This window comes from Elephas maximus, chromosome 11 (genome assembly GCF_024166365.1).
Source record: "Elephas maximus indicus isolate mEleMax1 chromosome 11, mEleMax1 primary haplotype, whole genome shotgun sequence".
NCBI classification, from domain to species: domain Eukaryota; kingdom Metazoa; phylum Chordata; class Mammalia; order Proboscidea; family Elephantidae; genus Elephas; species Elephas maximus.
Window position 1 is genome coordinate 28,063,370 of NC_064829.1, and position 21,320 is coordinate 28,084,689.

Below are 21,320 nucleotides of genomic sequence, written 5' to 3' on the forward strand. Positions count from 1 at the left end.
ACTCTTATCTGTAAAATAGAGAGGTGGAATGATGACAGGATTAGTTGCTCAGGCTGGTCTACCAGAGACCCGGGCTGGAGAACTGGCATGCCCAGCTCTGTGGTCAAGCTTCTGAACTTTCCATACCTCAGTTTCTTCATATGATAGGATGATAACAGTGCCTACCTCGCCAGGCACTCATGAGGATTACATTGAGATAATCCACACAAAGGGCTTGGCTCACAGAAAGCACTCGGGAAATGTTAGCTGCCATTACCACTACTGTAACTACCATTCCCATCATCAAAGACACTTACGAAATGCTGATATGTACACGGCCCTGTGCCAGGCACTGCCCAGCAGACTTTTGAGATACCTACTTGAGAGAAAATTCAGGGTAGCTGTTATGAGTTGAATTGTGTTCCCCTAAAATATGTGTTGAATTCCCGGCCCTTGTACATATGAATCTAATCCTGTTTGGAAATAGGTTTTCTTGGTTATGTCAATTAAATCGTATCTGAGTAGGGTGGGTTCTAAATCTAATCTCTTCTGAGTTACAAAAGAGCAAATTAGACACAGAGACACTCACATGTGGTAGAAGGCAGATGCTATGTGAGAATCGTCTACAAGTCAAGTAACCAAAGAATGCCTGAGACTACCTACAAGGAATTGATATAGCCAAGACCCTGGTTTGGACTTCTAGCCTCTAAAGCTAGGAGAGAATAAATTTCTGTTCTTTAAAGCCACCCACTTGTGGTACTTCTGTTACAGTAGCACTAAGAAACTAAGATCAAACCAGTTTCCACCAAGTCAGTTCTGACTCATGGTGACTGTACGTGTGTCAGAGTAGAGTTGTGCTCCATAGGGTTTTCAATGGCTGCTTTTTAGGAAGTAGGTCACCAGTCCTCTCTTCTGAGGTACCTCTGAGTAGACTCAAACCTCCAACCTTTTGGTTGGCAGCGGAGGGCATTAAACATTTACACCGCCCAGGGACTCGAGGAAACTAAGACAAATTGGCTCAATATATTTTCGTGTGTCATTCATTCAATTAATATTTATAGTGTGCTCACTATGTGCCAGGAGTCCTGGTGGCGCTGTGGTTAAGAGTTCACCTGCTAACCAAGAGGTCAGCAGTTGGAATCCACCATTCGTTCCTCAGAAACCCTAGGGAGCAGTTCTGCTCTGTCCTATAGGGTCGCTATGAGTTGAAATGGACTGGACGGCAACATATTTGGCTTTTTGGTACTACGTACCAGGCCCTGGGCTGGGAAACAATGACAAACAGAACAAACAAAAAAGATTGCAGCTTTCTTGAGCTTACTTTCTAATGTTCCATCCTAATTTCATTATTTTAGGCTCCTTTTAAATGCCCCAAATCTCGCTGTAATTTACTTGGAGAGATTCAATCATGACTCAGCCCTTTAACACTCTGGATAGGAAGGTGAGTTTTGATTGTACCAAAGAAACATCTGAGAGAATCTTTTTTATTTATTTTTTTTCCCCAGCAAAGTTAAAGTGATAGTTGAATAGTAAGAAGTAATGAATCCCTGTGCTGGCACTTTAAAGTAGAATTTTCAAGAAAATACACATAGTTGCCCTCAGTTGAGGGAGAAAGGTCAGATACTGACTTGATACAGCCAACGTATTACTCATGCTCAGAAGGATTCTGTGCTTAGTTTAATGATCTGCTGTCTTACCCTTGAAATTCTTAATAATTTTTGAGCAAGGGACCCTTTAATTTCACACTCCTGCAAATTATGTAGCCAGTCCTGATTACTTTAAATCCAACTCTGTGCAGGGTGTCATTAAGCCTATTTCTCCCTTACAGATGAAGAACATTCTTCCACAAAGCCAAGGGAGAAGGCTGGCAGGTTTCTTCTGTAGCTTCACACTAGGGAAGAGGTTGTTCTTTGAGGGGCAGCACCAGTTTCCCATCGTTCCATCCTCAAGCTTTGCACATCATGTTCCCTCTTCCCCCACTCCCACCAGCTCATCCTACAGGTCATGGGGCTGATAATGAGAAGCTTTTCCTAGCCTCTCAAGACTGGGTTAGGCACCACCTCTTGGAGATCCTAACACTTAACCACACTGTGTTTCACGTACCTCTTTGCATCTCCCACCCAGACCACTGTTGAGGACAGCAACCACACTTTATTACTAATGAATCCACAGTGGTTAGCACAGAGTAGATGTTGAAGGAAATAAAATCTTTAAAGTTAGCCACAATAATGGTGATGATGATTCAGTGTATTAGTAATAGAAGACACCTTATCAAGTCACATGCCAAGGACTTTGTTGTTATGTTGTTAGGTGCTGTTGAGTCCGCTCTGACTCATAGCAACCCTATGCACAACAAAACTAAACACTGACAGGTCCTGCACCATCCTCACAATTGTTGCTATACTTGAGCCCATTGTTGCAGCCACTGTGTCAGTCCACCTCGTTGAGGGACTTCCTCTTTTCTGCTGATCCTCTACTCTACCAAGCATGATGTCCTTCTCTAGGGACTGATCACTCCTGATAACATGCCCAAAGTATGTGAGACATAGTCTCGCCATCCTTGCTTCTAAGGAGCATTGTGGTTGTACTTCTTCCAAGACAGATTTGTTTGTTCTTTTGGCAGTCCGTGGTACATTCAATATTCTTCGCCAACACCACAATTCAGAGGTGTCAATTCTTCTTCCATTTTCCTTATTCGTTGTCCAGCTTTCACATGCATATGAGGCGCCTGAAAACACTGTGGCTTGGGTCAGGTGCACCTTAGTCCTCAAGGTGACATCTTTGCTTTTCAACATTTTGAAAAGGTCTTTTGCAGCAGGTTTGCCCAATGCAATGCGTCCTGTGACTTCTTCACTTCTGCTTCCATGGGCGTTTATTGTGGATCCATGTAAAATGAAGTCCTTGACAACCTCAATCTTCTCTCTGTTTATCAGATGTTGCTTATACGTCCAGTTGTGAGGATCTTTGTTTTCTTTATGTTGAGGTGCAATCCATACTGAAGGCTGTGGTCTTTGATCTTGATCTTCATTAGTAAGTTCTTCAAGTCCTCTTCACTTTCAGCAAGCAAGGTTGTGTCACATGCATAACGCAGGTTGTTAATGAGTCTTCCTCCAATCCTGATGCCCCATTCTTCTTCATATAGTCCAGCTTCTTGGATTATTTGCTCAGCATACATATTGAATAAGTATGGTGAAAGGATACAACCCTGATGCACACCTTTCCTGACTTTTAATCATGCAGTATCCCCTTGTTCTGTTTGAATCACTGCCTCTTGATCATGTACGGATTCCTCATGAGCACATTTAAGTGTTCCAGAATTCCGATTCTCCATAATGTTATCCATAATTTGTTATGATCCACACAGTCAAATGCCTTAGTGTAGTCAATAAAACACAGATAAACATATTCCTGGTATTCTCTGCTTTCAGCCAGGAACCAATCCAACATCAGCAATGATATTCCTGGTTCCATGTCCTCTTCTAAATCCAGCTTAAATTTCTGACGGTTCCCTGTCGATATACTGCTGCAGCCGCTTTTGAATAATCTTCAGCAAAATTTTTCTTGCATGTGATTAGTGCTCAATAATTTCTACATTCGATTGGATCACCTTTCTTGGGAACAAGCAAAAATATGGATCTCTTTCAGTCGGTTGGTCAGGTAGCTGTCCTTCAAATTTCTTGGCATAGACATATGAGCACTTCCAGTGCTGCATTCATTTGCTGAAATAACTCAATTGGTATTTCGTCAATTCTTGCAGCCTTGTTTTTCACCAGTGCCTTCAGTGCAGCTTGGACTTCTTCCTTCAGTACCATTGGTTCCTGATCATATGTTACCTCCTGAAATGGTTAAACATCGACCAATTCTTTTTGGTATAGCGACTCTGTGTACTCCTTCCATCTTCTTTTGATGCTTCCTGCATCATTTAATATTTGCCCCATAAAATCCTTCAGTACTGTAACTCGAGGTGTGAATTTTTTCTTTAGTGCCTTCAGCCTGAGAAATGCTGAGCATGTTCTTCCCTTTTGGTTTTCTGTCTTCAGCTCTTTGCACATGTCATCATACTTTACTTTGTCTTCTTAAGCTGCCCTTTGAAATCTTCTGTTCAGCTCTTTTACTTCATCATTTTTTCCTTTTGCCTTAGCTACTCGATGTTCAAGAGCAAGTTTCAGAGTCTCTTCTGAAATCCATTTTGGTCTTTTCTTTGTCTCCTGTCTTTTTAATGACCTCTTGCTTTCTTCATACATGATGTCCTTGATGTCATTCCACAACTCGTCTGATCTTCAGTCATTAGTGTTCAACATGTCAAATCTATTCTTGAGATGGTCTCTAAATTCAGGGCATACTTTGGCTCTGGTGGGCTTATTCTGATTTTCTTCAGTTTCAACTTGAACTTGCATATGAGTAATTGATGGTCTGATCCACAGTTGGCCCCTGACCTGGTTCTGACTGATGATATTGAGTTTTTCCATCATCTCTTTCCACAGATGTAGTTGATTTGATTCCTGTGTATTCCATCTGGCGGAATTCATTTATTTCGGTGAAAAAAGGTATTTGCAATGAAGAAGTTGTTGGTCTTGCAAAATTCAATCATGCGATCTCCAGCACTGTTTGTATCACCAAGGCCATATTTTCAAACTACCAATCCTTCTTCGTTTTCCAACTTCCGCAATCCAATCACCAGTAATTATCAGTGCATTCTGATTGCATGTTCGATCAATTTCAGGCTGCAGAAGTTGGTAAAAATCTTCAATTTCTTTACCTTTGGCCTTAGTGGTTGGTGCGTAAATTTGAATAATAGTCATAGTAACTGGTTTTCCTTGTAGGCTTGTGGATATTATCCTATCACTGACAGGGTTGTACTTCCAGATAGATATTGAAATTTTCTTTTTGGCGATAAATGCAAAGCCATTCCTCTTCAAGTTGTCACTCCCGGCATAGTAGACCATTATGATTGTCCAATTCAAAGTGACCTATGCCAGTCCATTTCAGCTCACTAATGCCTAGGCTATCGATGGTTATGCATTCTGTTTCATTTTTGAAGATTTCCAATTTTCCTAAATTCATACTTTGTACATTCTATCTTCTGATTATTAATGGATATTTGCAGCTGTTTCTTCTCATTTTGAGTCACACCACATGAGCAAATGAATGTCCTGAAAGCTTGACACCATACACGTCATTAAGGTCAACTCTACTTTGAGGGGCAGCTCTTCCCCAGTTGTATTTTGAGTGCCTTCCAACCTGAGGGGCTCATCTTCCGGCACTGTATCAATGTTCCACTGCTACTTATATGGTTTTCACTGGCTAATTCTATTCAGAAGTAGACCACCACGTGCGTCTTCCTAGTCTGTCTTAGTCTAGATGCTCAGCTGAAACCTGTCTGCTATGGGTGACCCTGCTGGTATTTGAATACTGGTGGCATAGCTTCCAGTATCACAGCAACACACAAGCCCCCACAGTATGACAAGCTGACAGACGGGTGGGGGTCCAAAGACCTTAGTAATGTATAAAACATATTGAGGGAAAAAAAAGCAATCTAAATTGTTAAGACAAATACCAGTTTATGTATGTGATATGAGTATTCAAAAAACCAAACCTGTTGCCATTGAGTTGATTCTGACTCATAGTGACTCTACAGGACGGAGTAGAACTGCCCCACAGGGTCTCCAAGGAGCAGCTGGTGGATCCAGACTGCTGACCTTTTGGTTAGTAGCTGAGCTCCTAACCACTGTGCCACCAGGGCTCCAATGATATGGGTATTAAATATCCATTAATAATAAAAATAAAATGTGGCCCTGCCATTTCAGGGTCTTTGCTTTTAGCCCCTTCTAGAATACAAAGGGAACTTTTGAGCTTCGCATGGTTTCTAATGTTACCTGAAAACCACTGATACTAGAGAACAGCTTTGTATCATATCATGCAACAGGACAGTCCATAAGAATTTTCTCAGGGAACATCCATAACCTCAGTGGGAACAGTGATCTCTCTGGTTTTCAACTTTGAATACTAATTCATTTAGCGTTCAGAATAATCCTGTCAGGTGGCTACTGTTACTATTTTTTTGTTGTTAGGTGCCATCCAGTTGGTTCCAACTCATAGTGACCCTATGTACGTCAAAGACTGTTATTACCACTCCCTTTTTATAGTTGAGGAAAATAAGCAGAACTTGCATAAGGACACACAATGTTACAGAGCTGGGATTTGAACCCAGGCCTCCATGTCTTAACCTCCACATGGGTGCTTAATCTAGTTTGAGACCACACGTGTAGCCAGATTGTGCTGCTGGTCCACCACCTCCAACAATAAGTAGGCTTTTTCCTATTCACAGAGGCTTTTTCACTTTGCCCAAACCATGCTGAGATCTTTACAGAAAGATGCCTTTGAAATGCAGAGGTTGACAGCTTTATTTGTGAATCCACACTGTGGTTTTTGGCTAGAGTCGGCTGGGCACCAGCTATGTGGTTATCTGTGAGCACCTTTTAAAATGGTGTAATACACTGTTATTGTTGGATAATTGCATGCCTTTAATTTGTGGTATTATAAACAGCAGTAATCTGGCTCAGGAGTAGCCAGAAAAAGTTACTTGATATCCATTAAGTCAAGTTTTTATTTGTATTCACCTTTGTAGAGATAAAAATTACTATGGTTAGGAAAATGCATCATATTAAGCTACTCTAATGGGTGTCTCCTGATTGGATGGGTAAAAAAAAGTTGCCTCCTGAAGAAGTAGACGATTCTGCTTCTTTCCCTAATAGGTGAATATACTTTTTTAGAATATGAATTTTAAAGAGGAAAAAACAGCCATACTTTTTTCAGTTCCTGGACATGGAATAGTGATTTTTTTTTTTTAAGACTTCCTTAAACCACAGTTACCTGTTTACCTTACTCAGAAATTCTGATAGTTCAAGATAAAGCAAAACATTAAATCATGTACAATAATTACTTATCTAGTAAATATGAAGTCCCCATAATAGTAACCAGGAGTCCCTGGGTACTGCGAACGTCTTATACATTCATCTGCTAACCAAAAGAATGGAGGTTTGAGTCCACCCAGAGGTGCCTCAAAAGAAAATCCTGGCAATCTACTTCCAAAAAATCAACCATTGAAAACTCAGTACTACTGGGACACACAGGAGGCCATAAATCAACTGGAGGGCAACTGGTTTGGTCTTGATTTTCTACAGTCACCACGCTGAAAATCAGGGTATTCATCTTCAGCTATTGCTTTTAGTCAGTGTTCTGTGCTTTAGTTGATTCATTATCTATTTACAGAGAAAGAACGAATTATTTAGATAGCATCTTCCATCAAAAGACATTTCAGTGGTTTGAAAACTGGAGCCTAAATTAACTGTTAAGTCATTGGAGAGGAATCATTCTTCTTGTTTAGCCTACTGGGATAGCATTTAGATTTCCTTGTAGGTTTGTATCTAACCTGACAGAATCTAAAGATCCAGATGAGGCATGTATTAGGGTCTTCCTGGGGCCCCTGACAGAGCTACGTGCAGGGAGGAGGGCTTAAGCCATTAGTTTGTGATTAATGTTTGCAGAAAGTAGTAATATTTCTACCATTTTATGGATGGAGCAACTGAGGCACTGAGAGGTTAAGTGGCTTGCCCTCGGTAACAAAGCTGTTCAGTAGGTCCAGGAAGACCCAGATCTCAGGCGAGCTGACCATGATTTTGCACCTAATTCTCACCAATTCTAAATTTTGCAAATTACAATTCCTGCATTTGCCCACAGGCAGATTACCAGACTGAAGGTTGGAACAAAAAAAAAAAAAAAAAAAATGAGAAGATGTTGACAGTCACTTTCTAGGAGAAGGACGCTCCGAAGGTTTGTTTTGAATCACAGAGCTGCCGTGGGTGGGAACACGTCCGGCGGACCCGACCCTCGTGGACACCGCGGGCTTTCTGCGGATCCCTGCCGGCTTCCGTCCATGAGGATTCAATCAGCCCCGACCGCGGGCGGTGGGGGCGGGGCCGGCCGACTGTAAATCTGGGAGAGCTGCAAGTATTCAGGGTCTTGAACTTTATCAGGTTTGAATGTGTGATTGTGAAAGTAAAGAGCAGAGAAATGACAGCACTCAGTAAATCAAACCCAGAGAAGATCAGGACTGTCAAAGACAAGAGAAAAACAGGCTCCGGGCACAAACCCTGCCTAAAACCCACAGGCATGGGAATACTTTTATGTTTCCTTCAGACTTTGCCTCTGAAAAACAAATCTCTTGCCCTGCCATTTTATCTACAGACCAGTATTCTTCGTTATGTCCCATGGATTTCTTTTTTTAAGTTTTTGTTATTGAGGCTTAGATCTTGCTTTAGAAGACCGGGTGTATAAGAAAAAAACAAAATTCGTTGAGAATAAACTGGAATGGTTTAGATTTTTCCTTATCAATAATGTGCTCTGTAGTTTCTGAGATCGTTCTTTTATTACTGCCTTAAAAAAAAAAAGATTATTACAGTAAAATAAATCTCCTGCATATATAGCAAAACCAGATTGAATACTAAAAAGCAGGAGAGAAGTATAAAGTTAGACAGCCAGATCATTTTATTATTATTATTTTAATATCTAATAATACCACTCCTCAAGGCTGCCCTCCTGATGTTAATTCACTCCTATCTACTGCCAGAAGAAGTCCCCAGGGTGGGCTGCTCCAGAGGACTGGGATTCTTGGAGCAGAAGAGAAGCCTCAAGATGACTATCTTTGCTTGTAGAGGACACTGGAGGCTGCTGCTGGCATTTGTAAGGGGAACAACAAGGAATGTTTCCTCTTCAAAGGAACCAGGAGTAAGTAAAGGGACTGTTTGTCTCAAGCTCCCCACACCCCCGTCTTCCCTGTTACAATGTAATAAATAAGGTCCTCACTGCTAAGTAGAAAAGGCCTGAAACCTCTGGTGAACAGTAGGTCCCAAAGTTGAATGGGTGCTCACAGAAGTTCTTTCCTGGGAACTAATTGAGCTCCAGGGGATAGTTGGGCCACACAACTATTGAAATTGAAATTTGGATTAGTATATGTGAGTCTATTACAATATAGATATTAGTATTACCAGTTTTATAGTGCTTACTATGTGTCATATACTAGTGGCACTTCATATATACAAAATTTTTTAATCCTCACAGCAGTCCTGTAAGGAAGGTACCATTATTGTCTCCATCTTATAGATGGGAAAAGTGAGGCTCAGAGAGGTTAGGTACCTTGCCCAGGTTACAGAGCTAGTAAGCAGGAGGGAGTGGGGGGAGGGGTCAGGATTCAAACCCAGACAGGCTAGTCTGGAGTCTCCACTTCTAGAGATTCCCTCAGTCTGCAAGCTAGACCGACAGCCTTCTTTTCAAACTTGAAGCCTATAGGACAACAGGAACTTGGATACTTTTCTAGAGAAAGAACAAGGGCTCAGCCATTTTGTCCATCTAGGAGGCTATCTGTGGGACAGCTTAGCTGGCATGACAGAGGTGCCAACCTTCTAGACTGTTAACACCTCAACACTAGGAGCTAACCCTTCTATTTCTTCTTCATGCATCACAAACTCAGTGCATGTTAGCAAGTGGAGGGCTATACGATGTCTCCCTTTGGTCTTAATTCTCTGCATATTTGCAACATAGCTGAACAGAGAGGTCATATTTCTGGGTGGCGGATGCAGTAATTCTTAATTTCATGGAGACTTTTTTTCCTTCGTTGATTTGAGGAAGGGGCATTAGTAAGGTAGTGGCTCTCCAAAAGCCTATCACCTCCTTCTTTCTTCTCCTCCTTAGCAACGCCCCCCATCAGGAAAAAACAAACAACAAGAACAGGAAGGTCTCTTGAGTTTAGACAGCTCTGGGGTGGTGGGTATCTGGATCTGAGCCCTAGAACTGGCATTACCTGCACACCCTGGGATACCAGCAGAATCCAGGGAGAGCCAAGGTCCTACCTGTCTAATGAGGTGGACATTCTGTCTCTCTTTCATTGTCTTGGAAACATAAATGATTCCTTCCCCTTGGATGCTCTGATTTTTCCCATTCCCAGAGACTGGGCGAGTGGCAAGACAGAAGACATGGGAAGAAAACCCATGGCAGGAAAGCTCTGCCTCCCCAGCTTCTTACCCCACCCTATTCCAGGCTAATCCCAGTCTGGAGGATGTGGAAATGTTCCATCCTGGAGGTGCCTGGTCTGGAACAGTGTCCCTGTCTTTCTCTCACACTCTCACCTATTCACCCCTACTTAAGGGGGTCAGGAAGACTGACAGGGAGGGAGGACAAAAACCGCAGCATCTGACTCCCCGAGCCCACTTTAGAGTCCTGGATCAAGGAACTGGATATTCCCTTCTGCACCTTTGGTGAAAGGGAAGGGAATCACCCCCAGGGCAGGGCTGAGGCCCAGTTGGCAGCCCTAGGCTTTATATAGCGATGCCAGTAGTAATTAATAATGATAATAAATACCATACTTGGTAACCAAACAGTCTTGAGGGTGACTGAACCATTGGACCTCTGCCTCCCATCCGTCTGTGGTCCACACCCTCACCATGGGCCTCAGCCTCATCCTGCTGCCCAGTTCCATCCACCATGTTCTGACTAGGGTTCAAAATGGGATCTGCTCAAGATGACCAGAGCTGTGGTGCACACACTGCACCTTAGCAGAATCGCAGAAATCAGGGGTGGGAAGGTGAAGGGGTTTTGATTCTATTATTTAGTATCAGAAAACAATCAAAATGAGACGGTAATCTGGGCTCCGCCGAGCTGTTTAGTTTTTGTGGGGCACGAAGGGGTCATTTGGGAACCCCAGCTCCTCCCAGGGCCTGGCACTCTCAGGCCCAGCAGCCTGGGTGCCTCCACATCCCCCGGGCGAGCAATGGCCACAGGTCCCGCCAGGCCCATTCCAGATCTGGGGCTGCTGAAGTTGGGATCTCAGGGTGTCAGGGCGCAGCCAGGCTGCGGGGAGGGAGGCAGGCGCCTGTGTGGAATTTCTTTATCGGGACTGGAAAGCCGCAAGTTTCTCCTTCGCTTCTTTAAACGATCAAGGAAAGACACCTTTCGATCTTTTGTCAGACATCTTGGCCCTTAATAGCTAAATTTATTTGGTTTAAAGCGGCCATGGGAGAAGCAGGGAGGGAAAATCTTTCGTCGGTCATTGGGTGGCCTAGATAACAAGCTTTAAAAAAGAGAGAGAAGAAGAAAGTAAAAAGGTTAATGGATGAGGGGAGGGCTAGAAGGCGCCCAGCGTGGGGCTTTTACAGCGACCCTCCCCCGGCCACCCCCTTATCGCGGCCCTAACTTACCGGCGGCGTATGAAGTACATTAAGTCACGTAAACAGCGCGCGGAGAGGAATGCCACCGCGGTGACCTTTCGTGCGCCGCCGTAGCAAGCCCACCTCCGCGCCGCGCTGGCGGCCGCCGGCGGCGCGCGGGGTCGGGCCGAGGCTGCGCGGGGCTAGGAGGCCGCGGCCGGGCCGGGTCCTGCCGCCGCCGCCGCGCTGCCAACTCGCCCGGGGCGCAGTCGTGGGCTCTGCGGTGGGAAGAGGGGCGCGGAGCCGGACAGGGGCTTGGGGCGACCTCTCGGCCCCGCAGCTTTCGCGCTTCCGCCGCCACCACCTGACGTCTCTAAACAGTATTTTTGATTTTTTAGAGAATTAAAAAAACAAGAAAGAAAATGACCGGCCGAACTCTGGGCCTGCGTGGGGCTGACGGCCGCTGAGTGGCGGACTCCCCGCCCCGACGGTGCTAGTGGGCCCGGCCGGTGGCCGGGGGCACCGAGGTGACCCATGTCCTGCGGCAAATGCATTCCCTGGACAGGAGGAAATATGGTATAACCGAGAAGGCCCCGTTAATCTAAGTTTTAAAAAACCTAAAGTAAAAATATGTTTTAAGTAAAAAATGGTATTTTTTTGTCCGAAACGTCGTTGGAGCAGCCAGCTTTGAGAAGTGGCAGTATAATTGGCAGGGATAACGGCGTATGGGGACGCGGGACCTTGCGCCGGGTCGCGCTACCCCTCCGGAAGCAGCACAAGGCGGGGTCCCGACCACCCCTTCTAGTCTGGCAGCAGAGCCCCGGCTGCCTGCCCAATTGGCTGCCGGGTTCCCGCTGAATTCGAAACGCGAACTGTGCGTTGGCACGGCCCAAATAAATCAGCCCTGGGGACAGGCCGCGCTCAGGAGCCAGTCCTCCTCGAGTGTGAGGGGGACGACGCAGGGAGGGACGGCTCGCTCACTAGGGACCTCCCTTGGGTCTAAATGTTCCCGGGAGAAAGGGCTTCGTTCAAGATCAGCAAATTCCAATAGAGGAGACTGGCGGGGAGGAGGGAGGAGCGGAAAAAGACCCACCAAGAAAACGAGAGCTTCCAAGAACCCGCCTGTCCACCTGGGCATTTTGGGGGGCTTTCCCCAACTCTTGGGTTTCCGTAGTTTGGGGCGCTTCCCTTCTCTCTGCACCCCCATTTTCTGCCCCCCCTTTCGGGCTAGCTGGGGGGCGCCGAGGAAGCGCACGGGGCCTGGGGCGGGTGACGGGGGTATATTCGAAAACTTGCCCCTTCTCCCAGTGCTTTCCCCAGCGCCAAAGTGGACACGTTTAGAAAACAGCAAATTGGAGGGGCAGCGGCAGGATTTACTCTCTGAGTCAGCTCTTTGGCTTAAACAGTTTTATTTTAAATTAATTGAGAAGAAAAACATTTCACTTTCCATTGCCTCGTTTGCTTGGAAAACCATACTAAAGAGAATGAAATTCGTGACTCTGCAAAGGAGCAAACAACGATCTTTTTTTCTTTTTGTTTTAGGCAATGTTAAAAAAAAAAAAAAAAAGAAGAAGAAGATTGAGAGTATGGCGGAGAAAATGCCGGGTCCCTTCACGAGCCCTGAGAGCCCGAAAATTGTCAAATCGGTCAATGTCCGCCCCAGCCGCGCCAGGGCCAACGCGCCCTCCCAACGCTGCTGCCGACCTGCGGGAAGCAAGACCCTGGGAGCTCGTTAGCTCTGGCCAAAGGAAACCACACGGACACCTCCGGTACTTGTAAATATAAAGAAACGTACACCACAGTGCTCAGGCTCCTGTCGGGGCTCAGGATCTTCGGGGCATAGGCTTGGAGGCTGACTTACCCGCTAACTTAATAAAATCATTTATTTGCTAACTCTTCACTGGAAATCACCCCACTGAGATCTGAAATTTTTAAAAATCACTTTTAATAGCAAACCTGAGAAGCATTATTTCAAAACATTTGCACTCAAAGGAAATCAAACGTTCACAATATTTTGATTTACAACTGAACTTCTGCAAAATCCACTGCACTAAGAAATTTGGTCGGAACTCACGAAAGAACCAAATGGAAGGCATTTGAAGCCCTGGTCGGAGTAGAGCGGACAGCAGACGCCGGGCTATCTGTTCTGGTAGTTGCATTCGATCGAACTTTGGTTAAAATTTTAAGCCCTTGGATCCTGCTCCAGTCGCCAGTCTGCGTTCCAGAGTTTTCTACCTTCAACCTTTCCGAAATGCTGCCACGCTGAACCTGGGAGCCGCCGCGGTGATTGGGGGAGGCAAGAAGGAATGTAATAAAAGTGACTAAATTGGACAAGAACGGTTTATGGACCTTCTCAGTAGCAATTTAAAATTCAGAAGTGTTTAGCAGCAATTTACAACGAACAATGAAAAAAGATGAATTATCGCCAACTTCCTCGATTCCGCGCCCCCTCCCCCAGGCTTCTAGGCTCTGTTACCTTCCTCCCCCTTCTCCCTCCCCCCCAGGTCCCACAGGTCCGCAATGCACAGTTAAACTGGGAGAAGTGTACACTTGGGACATCTCACAGACTCTGGAAACCATACTTTACAATGCACCTACCTACCCCGGCTCCTTTCCCGGCCCCAACTGGAAAAACACAAAAACAAAACAAAACCGAAAAAACAGAGCTCAAGCGCTTTCAGGAAGACTGGCCTTTAGAAAATCAGACTTCGATTTACCTGAGGGAAAGAAAAACGTAAAAATTCATTCCCACAAAACAACTCCTAATTAAATTCTCTCTCGGCAGCCTCTTGGGGACACGTCTGTCGGAAGAAATCCTTTCTGTGAACGAAAGGGAACGAGACATATATCACGGCTCCTGCGGACGAGCCTGCGGTCGCGCGAGTCGTTGCTGACAGATCGGCTCTGATAACCCCGCGACGTTCATTTCCAGTCTCTTTGCCCGCTAAGGACCGTATCAGTTTGTACACAGTTGTGATAACCATTTGGAGGGAGCGAAGAAGGGGTGTGTTTGTAGGGAGGGGAGGGGAGCGGTGATTTTGCTCTGGATCCAGAGAAGGTGATCCCCCCCCACTCCCTTCCAAGACTTATCTGCGACTTACCTGAAGTTCTCCAGGGAAATCTCAGAGCAAACTGTACATAACAACGCGGAAGGGGTCCCCAGGCACGCCGGGCGTGGAAGCGCTTTAAGTACATTACCACTGACTAACCTTTAAGTACACGACCACCTCGAAGTAAAAGTTCCCAAAGGTTAGCTAGGGAGAGGAACTTCCCGAAACTCAGAAATTTAGTATATTTTTTAAGTGCAGGGGAGACCTAGGAATTGGGGCACCATTTCATCTTTCCCGGATCATAGGAGCTGCGACCCTCAACAGCCAACACGGCCCCAGGGTCCCAGGAAAGGATCGGGCAGAGTTTAATGTCGGTCACAAATAACTTCAGAGCAAAGAGCTCAGTTAACCCGGGGGGAGGAGCGCGGAGGGCCAGCGGGGTAAAGCACTTTTCCCCCTAGTTTTTTTTTTCTGGGGGCGCGACGACCCAGGGGCTGACATGCCTCTCCCCTCGCGGCCGCGGCGCGGGGCTGTGCACAGCCAATTCCTCACGTGCCGCGGCTTCCCCCCCTCCACCTCGTGAGTGTGTGCGTAACTAGGGGCGCTGGTGGGGGGGGAGCGCCTCAGCCGGCAGGATGGGGGTGGGTCGCCCGCCAGCCGGGTCAGGCCTTGTGCCGCCTCGGCCCCTCCCCCGGCGTCCTCCGGCCCTGCGCCCCCTGGGTGGATTTGCCCCCACTCCCGGGACTGCGCTCCCGGCTCGGCCCACGCCCGCAGGCTGCGCGGCGCTCATTGTCTGCCCGGGGCCGCGCGCTCCCCTCCCCCCGCCGTCCACTCCCCACCCTCTTTTTTCTCCTCCCCTCGCTCCCTCCTCCTCCTCGTCTTCACCTCCAGCTCCCAGCAGCTCGCAGAGCGCAGTTCCGACCCACAGCCTGGCACCCTTCGGCGAGCGCTGTTTGTTTAGGGCTCGATGAGTCCAATCAGGAGCGCAGGCTGCAGTTTTCCGGCAGAGCAGTAAGAGGCGCCTCCTCTCTCCTTTTTATTCACCAGCCGCGCTGCGCAGACCCCGGACTCGAGCTCGCCCGCCGGCGCCCTCGGCCTCTCTCCCCGCTCAGGATCACCCTTTGCCGCGGCTGTTGTCCATGCGCAGCGCCCACCAGAGGTTCGGATTCTTCTTTCCTTCCTCACTCTTCCCGCCTTGCTCCCCGCCACCCCACGCCTTGCGGGCCGCTAGGCTTCGGGCTCTCCAGCGCTCTCCGGGCCGCAGTTGGCTCCGAGGCTTTCTCCTTCCTATCCTCCCGGTGGTCTGTAGCGGCTCCCAGGTTCCCGGGACACCGCGGACCAACTTCTGGTGTCTTTTCCTCTCCCCGAAGCGCTTATCTGCGCGCAGCCTTATCTCCGAGTTATCTCGGCGCGAAGGGGCGGGAGCCGGTAGCCGGGCGGGCAGAGAAACTTATTTCTTGCTATCTAGTCCGGGTCTGTGTGTGGGCATTAATTTTAGTGTGGTTATCTTCAGTGAGTCGAAGAGATTTGGAAAAGCAGCCCCAAGGAGGCCAGCCCGACTGCATTTCGCTTCCCACTCCCCACCCCTTTAGAGGCTCCTGTCATTCTTCCTGCTTTCCCCTTTGGGGTGGCCTCGGCTCCGGGGCGGTCTCACAGCCCGCCTGGCGGTTCCCTCTCCTCTGCACTCCACTCCACTCCACCCCGTCTGATTCTGAGACGTTCTGCTCTTTCCACGGCCGGGGATGACTACCGTGTGGGCTGGGCGGTGGGCCTGGCGGGGCGTGAGCGCGCGCGCTGGTGGCCACAGACGCCGGCTGTGTCCACGGTGTGCCGCTCCCCGGGGAAGCGATTTGGGCGTGAGACTCTACCACCGCGGGCTCCGGCACTGCCTCTGCCCGGAAGGTCCGGGACTGCCCGTCTCCGCTCCGGCGCCCCACCTTCCCAGGGTTGCACTGCATTTCTCTCTGGGTGTCCCGTTCGGTCTCGTCAACGCAGTCAGGGAAGCGCTGGAACGGCTACCGTGGGAGAACGCGGCAGTTTCGCTTTGGGGGGCAGGTTGCCTTTCTTGCGCTCATGATTTTTAAGCCGGGAACTCTCACACTGAGGTATTCCAGGCAAAGGGAATCCGTAGTGAGGCGGGATGAGGCCGCGCGGACACACACTGCTATTTAAAGTGTTCTCTTGCGTGTCATCGGCCAAGAGGGAGTTACTTGGGGTGGAAGGAAAACCTCGGGGAGCCTCTGTCACCCCTAGAATCTGGCGCGCGGAGTAAGGATGCTGCGGACGGGCGGGAGTGGAGAGCCAGGGAACCGAAGCGGTGCGGGTGCGGGAGGTTGGCTATGCCGAGCCTTCAGGATCCTGTGGCGGCTGCGCAGGCTCCATTCTCTACTCCCTCCCCCAACCCCTGCGTCCTGGGCCGAATCCGGATCGTCGTGAAGCCTCATTACCTAGAAAATGAAGTCGGGGTGAGGTGCTTTAGGGCCTGTGCTTTTGGTAACCCCTCTTTATTTCTGTTCCCCCCTCCACCTCGCCTCAGGAGCTAGGAGTCAGCTGGGAGCGGCGCCAGACCGTGGATGGCCTTGACTGACCGCGGCTGGAGCCTGCCGAAGCGCTTCGGGGCCGCGGCTGCAGACGCCGGTGACTCCGGGGCCTTTCCAGCACGGGAGCCCTCCACGCCGCCTTCTCCCATCTCTTCTACGTCCTCCTGCTGCTCCCGGGGCGGGGAGCGCGGCCCCGGCGGCGCCGGCAACTGCAGGACGCCGCAGCTCGACACGGAGGCGGCGGCAGGCCCCCCGGCCCGATCGCTGCTGCTCAGCCCCTACGCCTCACATCCCTTCGGGGCTCCCCACGGACCTTCGGCGCCCGGGGTCGCTGGCCCCGGGAGCGCCCTGTCCAGCTGGGAAGACCTGCTGCTCTTCACTGACCTGGACCAGGCCGCGACCGCCAGCAAGCTGCTGTGGTCCAGCCGCGGCGCCAAGCTGAGCCCCTTTGCACCCGAGCAGCCCGAGGAGATGTACCAGACCCTCGCCGCCCTCTCCAGCCAGGGCCCGGGCGCTTACGACGGCGCGCCCGGCGGCTTTGTGCACTCGGCAGCCGCGGCGGCCGCAGCGGCAGCCGCGGCAAGCTCCCCGGTCTACGTGCCCACCACCCGTGTGGGGTCCATGCTCCCCGGCCTGCCGTACCTGCAGGGGGCGGGTAGCGGGCCTGCCAACCACGCGGGCGGCGCGAGCGCGCACCCCGGCTGGCCCCAGGCCTCGGCCGACAGCCCTCCATACGGCAGCGGTGGCGGCGCAGCGGGCGGCGGGGCAGCTGGGCCCGGCAGCGCCAGCTCGGCCGCCGCGCACGTCTCGGCGCGCTTCCCCTACTCACCCAGCCCGCCCATGGCCAACGGCGCGGCGCGGGAGCCGGGGGGCTACGCGGCCGCCGGCGGCGCGGGCGGTGCGGGTGGCGTGAGCGGCGGCGGCGGCGGGAGCCTGGCGGCCATGGGCGGCCGCGAGCACCAGTACAGCTCGCTGTCGGCAGCGCGGCCGCTGAACGGGACGTACCACCATCACCACCACCACCATCCGAGCCCCTACTCACCCTACGTGGGTCCACCGCTGACGCCCGCCTGGCCTGCAGGACCCTTCGAGACCCCGGTGCTGCACAGCCGCGCCGGAGCCCCGCTGCCCATGCCGCGGGGCCCCAGCGCAGGTAAGGGTCGCGTCGCAGTGTGAGGGTGGGGTCCAAGGCGTTGGGGCTGCAGGGTGGGTGAGGTAGCTACTTACTTCAGAACGGTTTTCAGGGCTTTCCTTTCTGGTTGCGGGAAGGGTTTTGTAGGCCTGAGGCAAGGCGACCGGGGACTAGTAGCTTTCATGGGGCGATAGGGTGATGGGGTGCGTCTATTTTACGAACGAACTCTCGGTTCCTTTCCAAGCTTACCTTAGTGACTTGGAGAAGGAAGCTCCGGGAACTCGAGGAATGGTAAATGGGCCGACAGTTGGGAAAAAATGAGGCAGAAAGGGAACTGACAGGGCCTGAGCCCTCTCAACCCTTGTCTGAAGCCCTAGTTTGGGTGTCAGTGGATGACTCCCCTTGGGGGAGCAGCTTAGGGGAGTGCTGGGCACTTGATTCACCCTCTCCCCAAATACACCCACGTGCACATGCAGCCTCACCCAATTTAGCTCTCAAAAGGTGAGGAGTTGTGTGTTTTCCCTGAGAAGGATATTTGAAGAAAGGACTTAGGAACAGAAGAGATGAGAGGGCTCCTGGATGGGCCAGCCTCATACAGATAGAACTTCATCCCAGGGGAAAGCTGGTGGATAGAGCCCGGGCCTGATGCCAGGCAGGACCAGGAACCTGGGGCTGCCTGTGCCTACCTGCCCCTCCTATGCAGGCCAGGCTGGAACCCAGGGGTCCTGGAGCTCGGGACATTTTTTCAACCACGGAGTTTTGTTCACAAATTTTTCAGCTTCCAATTCCACTTGTGCTCTCATTCACAAGGCAGGGGGAGGAGGCATTTGGAGTACACTGGGAAAACACAACCTTCAAAATACCTGGAAATACATCATTTTGTAAAGTGTTTTGTTTTGCTCAAGCAGGAAAGTGTGTGAGCTGTTTCTAGCCTGACAAAAAGGGCAGATTGGCTTCTTTTCACAGTCACAGCATTCTGTGAGTCCTCGGTGCTTTTACGGGTCTCTGGATTTGTATTTCACCTGTTTGATCTTCTCAGGGAAAACAAAACTTTTTCTCTTTGTTTGAGGGAGGTGTGAGGAGCCCCTGTAGCCAGAGAGATGACAAGGAAGAGGGAGGCGTATTAGCCCAACTTTTCTCAGTGCTCCCTTTGGAACCCTGATTAGTTAGGGTAAAGTGGGGCATTGCTAAGCCTGGGTTCAAAAGACATACTGGAAAACCCTAGTGACCTGAAAGTAAGGAAACTGAAGAGCCATCGGCTAGTAACATTGGGAGGGGGCCAACAGGCTTCTTCATAACTAGCCCTTCCTTTCTTCCTCCAAGGACTTTAAGACTTTGCTCTCTCTTTTTCCTTCCCCAGCAATCTGTGTCTGGAGTGGCAGTGGGGTACCCTGTTAAGATTTACCCTATTGGGTTGAGACCTGAGAGAGCAGAGGGCTATCAGCCCTTCCTGCTGCATAGGGACCCACGTCTGGCTTCTAGGAGCATAGAGGCAAGGAGATGAGGGATCTTCAAAGAACCGGAAACGGGTAGTGTGTATGAGGCTTCTTTTATTAGTCAGGGAGTCTAGCAGGGAATCTGATGGGTGTGTGTTGGGTGGGGAGCAGATGCAGTTTGAGCAGGACCCTGAAGCTCAGCCTGTTTCTTGACATACCTTAGATTGATCTCTATAATTCCTTTCCCCTAGTCTTCCAGCATTTCACATGATTGAGAAAGAGGGTAACCCAAAAGACAGAATCAGAGTCTGCTGATATATAAAGTCACTGGTGCTGTATGAAAAGTCTTTTTAGAGACAATATGGTGCAGTGGCAAGCAAGTTTTAAGTTTCTTTTTCTTTTAAACATAGCCTGTCTGTTCACTAATTTGCTCACTTTGTGGCCAGGACACTGCAAAATTAGAAAAATGTTCTGTAGACCAAGAGTATATTTTAATAGAAAGGGAGGGGTTTGGGAGCGCTCAGCTTTTGCATAAAGGGTCTATTAAGAAAACAGGAAGCTACAAGGGCCAAACCAGTCTTCTTTTTGGAGGGGAGTGAATTACCCGAACTTTGTCATCCCAGGTGCTCTGTCACGTACTAAGAGAGACCTTGGTTCCCCATCTCCCCTCCCCCCAGCTTCCTAGCTAGATTCTCTGTTTCTCCACTTTGATTTTTTTTTTTTTTAAATAGCCGTTTTTGGAGGCAGTCTCTAATTGATTTGAGCAAATACCAGGGCTAAAACATGAGCACTGGGCTTTCTCAACCTGCACAGTGCAGAGGCCTCTGGGTGACCCACCCCATACACCTTTCCCTGACCCTGGTGGTGGGGGGTGTCCTGGGTGAACTCAGTCCTCGGGCCAGCACCCTCCTAAGATCATCCTACTCTGGGTCCTGGGACAACACACAGGCTATGCCCTTTCCCAAGTCCATCACTCCCTCAGGGTACCCAAAAAAGCCATGTTAGGAGACAGATGATGTTGAATAAGGAAAAATTGGTGAACAGGGTCCAGCACAATCAGATTTTGTAATTTTTCTTAAAAAAAAAAAAAAAAAACAGGGTCCCCCCCCCACTCCTCATTTTAGTCAGATAAAGGATTGTAGCTGCCGGGTGAAGGGTGAAGGAGAGGCAGAAGGGGAATGGGAGCAATAAATTTTTACATAATTAAAAATAAGCAAACACCCTAGATTTTGTGACTCAAAAAAAAAATTAAATTTTGTCTTGGGCTTTTCAGATGACTTAATAGTTCTACTTGGGGAGTCCATACTGTCTTCTCCTGGGAGTCTTTATTGTTTCCAGCACCGGGCAAGGAGGCCAGGCACAGGGCTGAGTTTTCCAGGGAATTCCCCCCTATATGGAGAGGGGCTCTGATAGGTAACATTTTAAAGTCAACAACAAAGACAAATACCTTGTTTAACTTCAGTGTCCTTGAAGTCCTGAGCATTTTACTGATTGCCCTAGTCAATAGTGGCTTTTAGGGTGGAGAAGAATAAATCTTTGTGATGTGTTGTACGTTGCAGTGTCCCCATGACAACTTTGACTCTCATTGTGCAGGATGCTAGTTCCTAGGAAGGGAAAATAGTACTAATGGAATTAAAGAGTCTTTATGCCAAAGTCACATTTCAATATTTTTACAACAAAAGGTTAATAGTCGACGAGTAGACACAAGCTTTAAATGGCAGGGAAACTGGAGGGAATAGAAAGGCTCACTAGCACCCGAAATCCTCAAATAAAACTTCTTCCAAGTGTAATGTTTATTTACTTTAAAAAGAGATTCAGAAATGCTTCTTAAAGAATGCCAGTTTGAAGTATTTAAACCATATAAAATATAACGAACCCAAATAGTAGGAGACGTTTATTAAAAAAAAAAAAAAAACCTACATTCACTTATTTCACCTATTTCATTTTATTTGCCCATACTTAAGTTGGTTGAGGGGAAGTAA

The 21,320-nt window shown here is 48.9% G+C and overlaps 1 protein-coding gene across 3 annotated transcripts in view; it reads left to right on the forward strand.

Moving 5' to 3' along the window:
* The first annotated feature begins 15,158 nt into the window (after positions 1 to 15,158).
* Positions 15,159 to 21,320, forward strand: part of GATA6 (GATA binding protein 6) — a 33,749-nt gene continuing 27,587 nt past the window's right edge. For 2 of the 3 annotated variants that reach the window (XM_049901946.1, XM_049901948.1), the window contains exons 1-2: positions 15,301 to 15,389; positions 16,767 to 17,923. In XM_049901946.1, coding sequence (XP_049757903.1) covers positions 16,804 to 17,923 — 1,120 coding nt within the window. In that variant the 5' untranslated portion in view covers positions 15,301 to 15,389; positions 16,767 to 16,803. Of the gene's footprint in view, positions 16,336 to 16,766; positions 17,924 to 21,320 lie in introns of all 3 variants that reach the window. The other variant, XM_049901947.1, reaches the window with a different exon arrangement.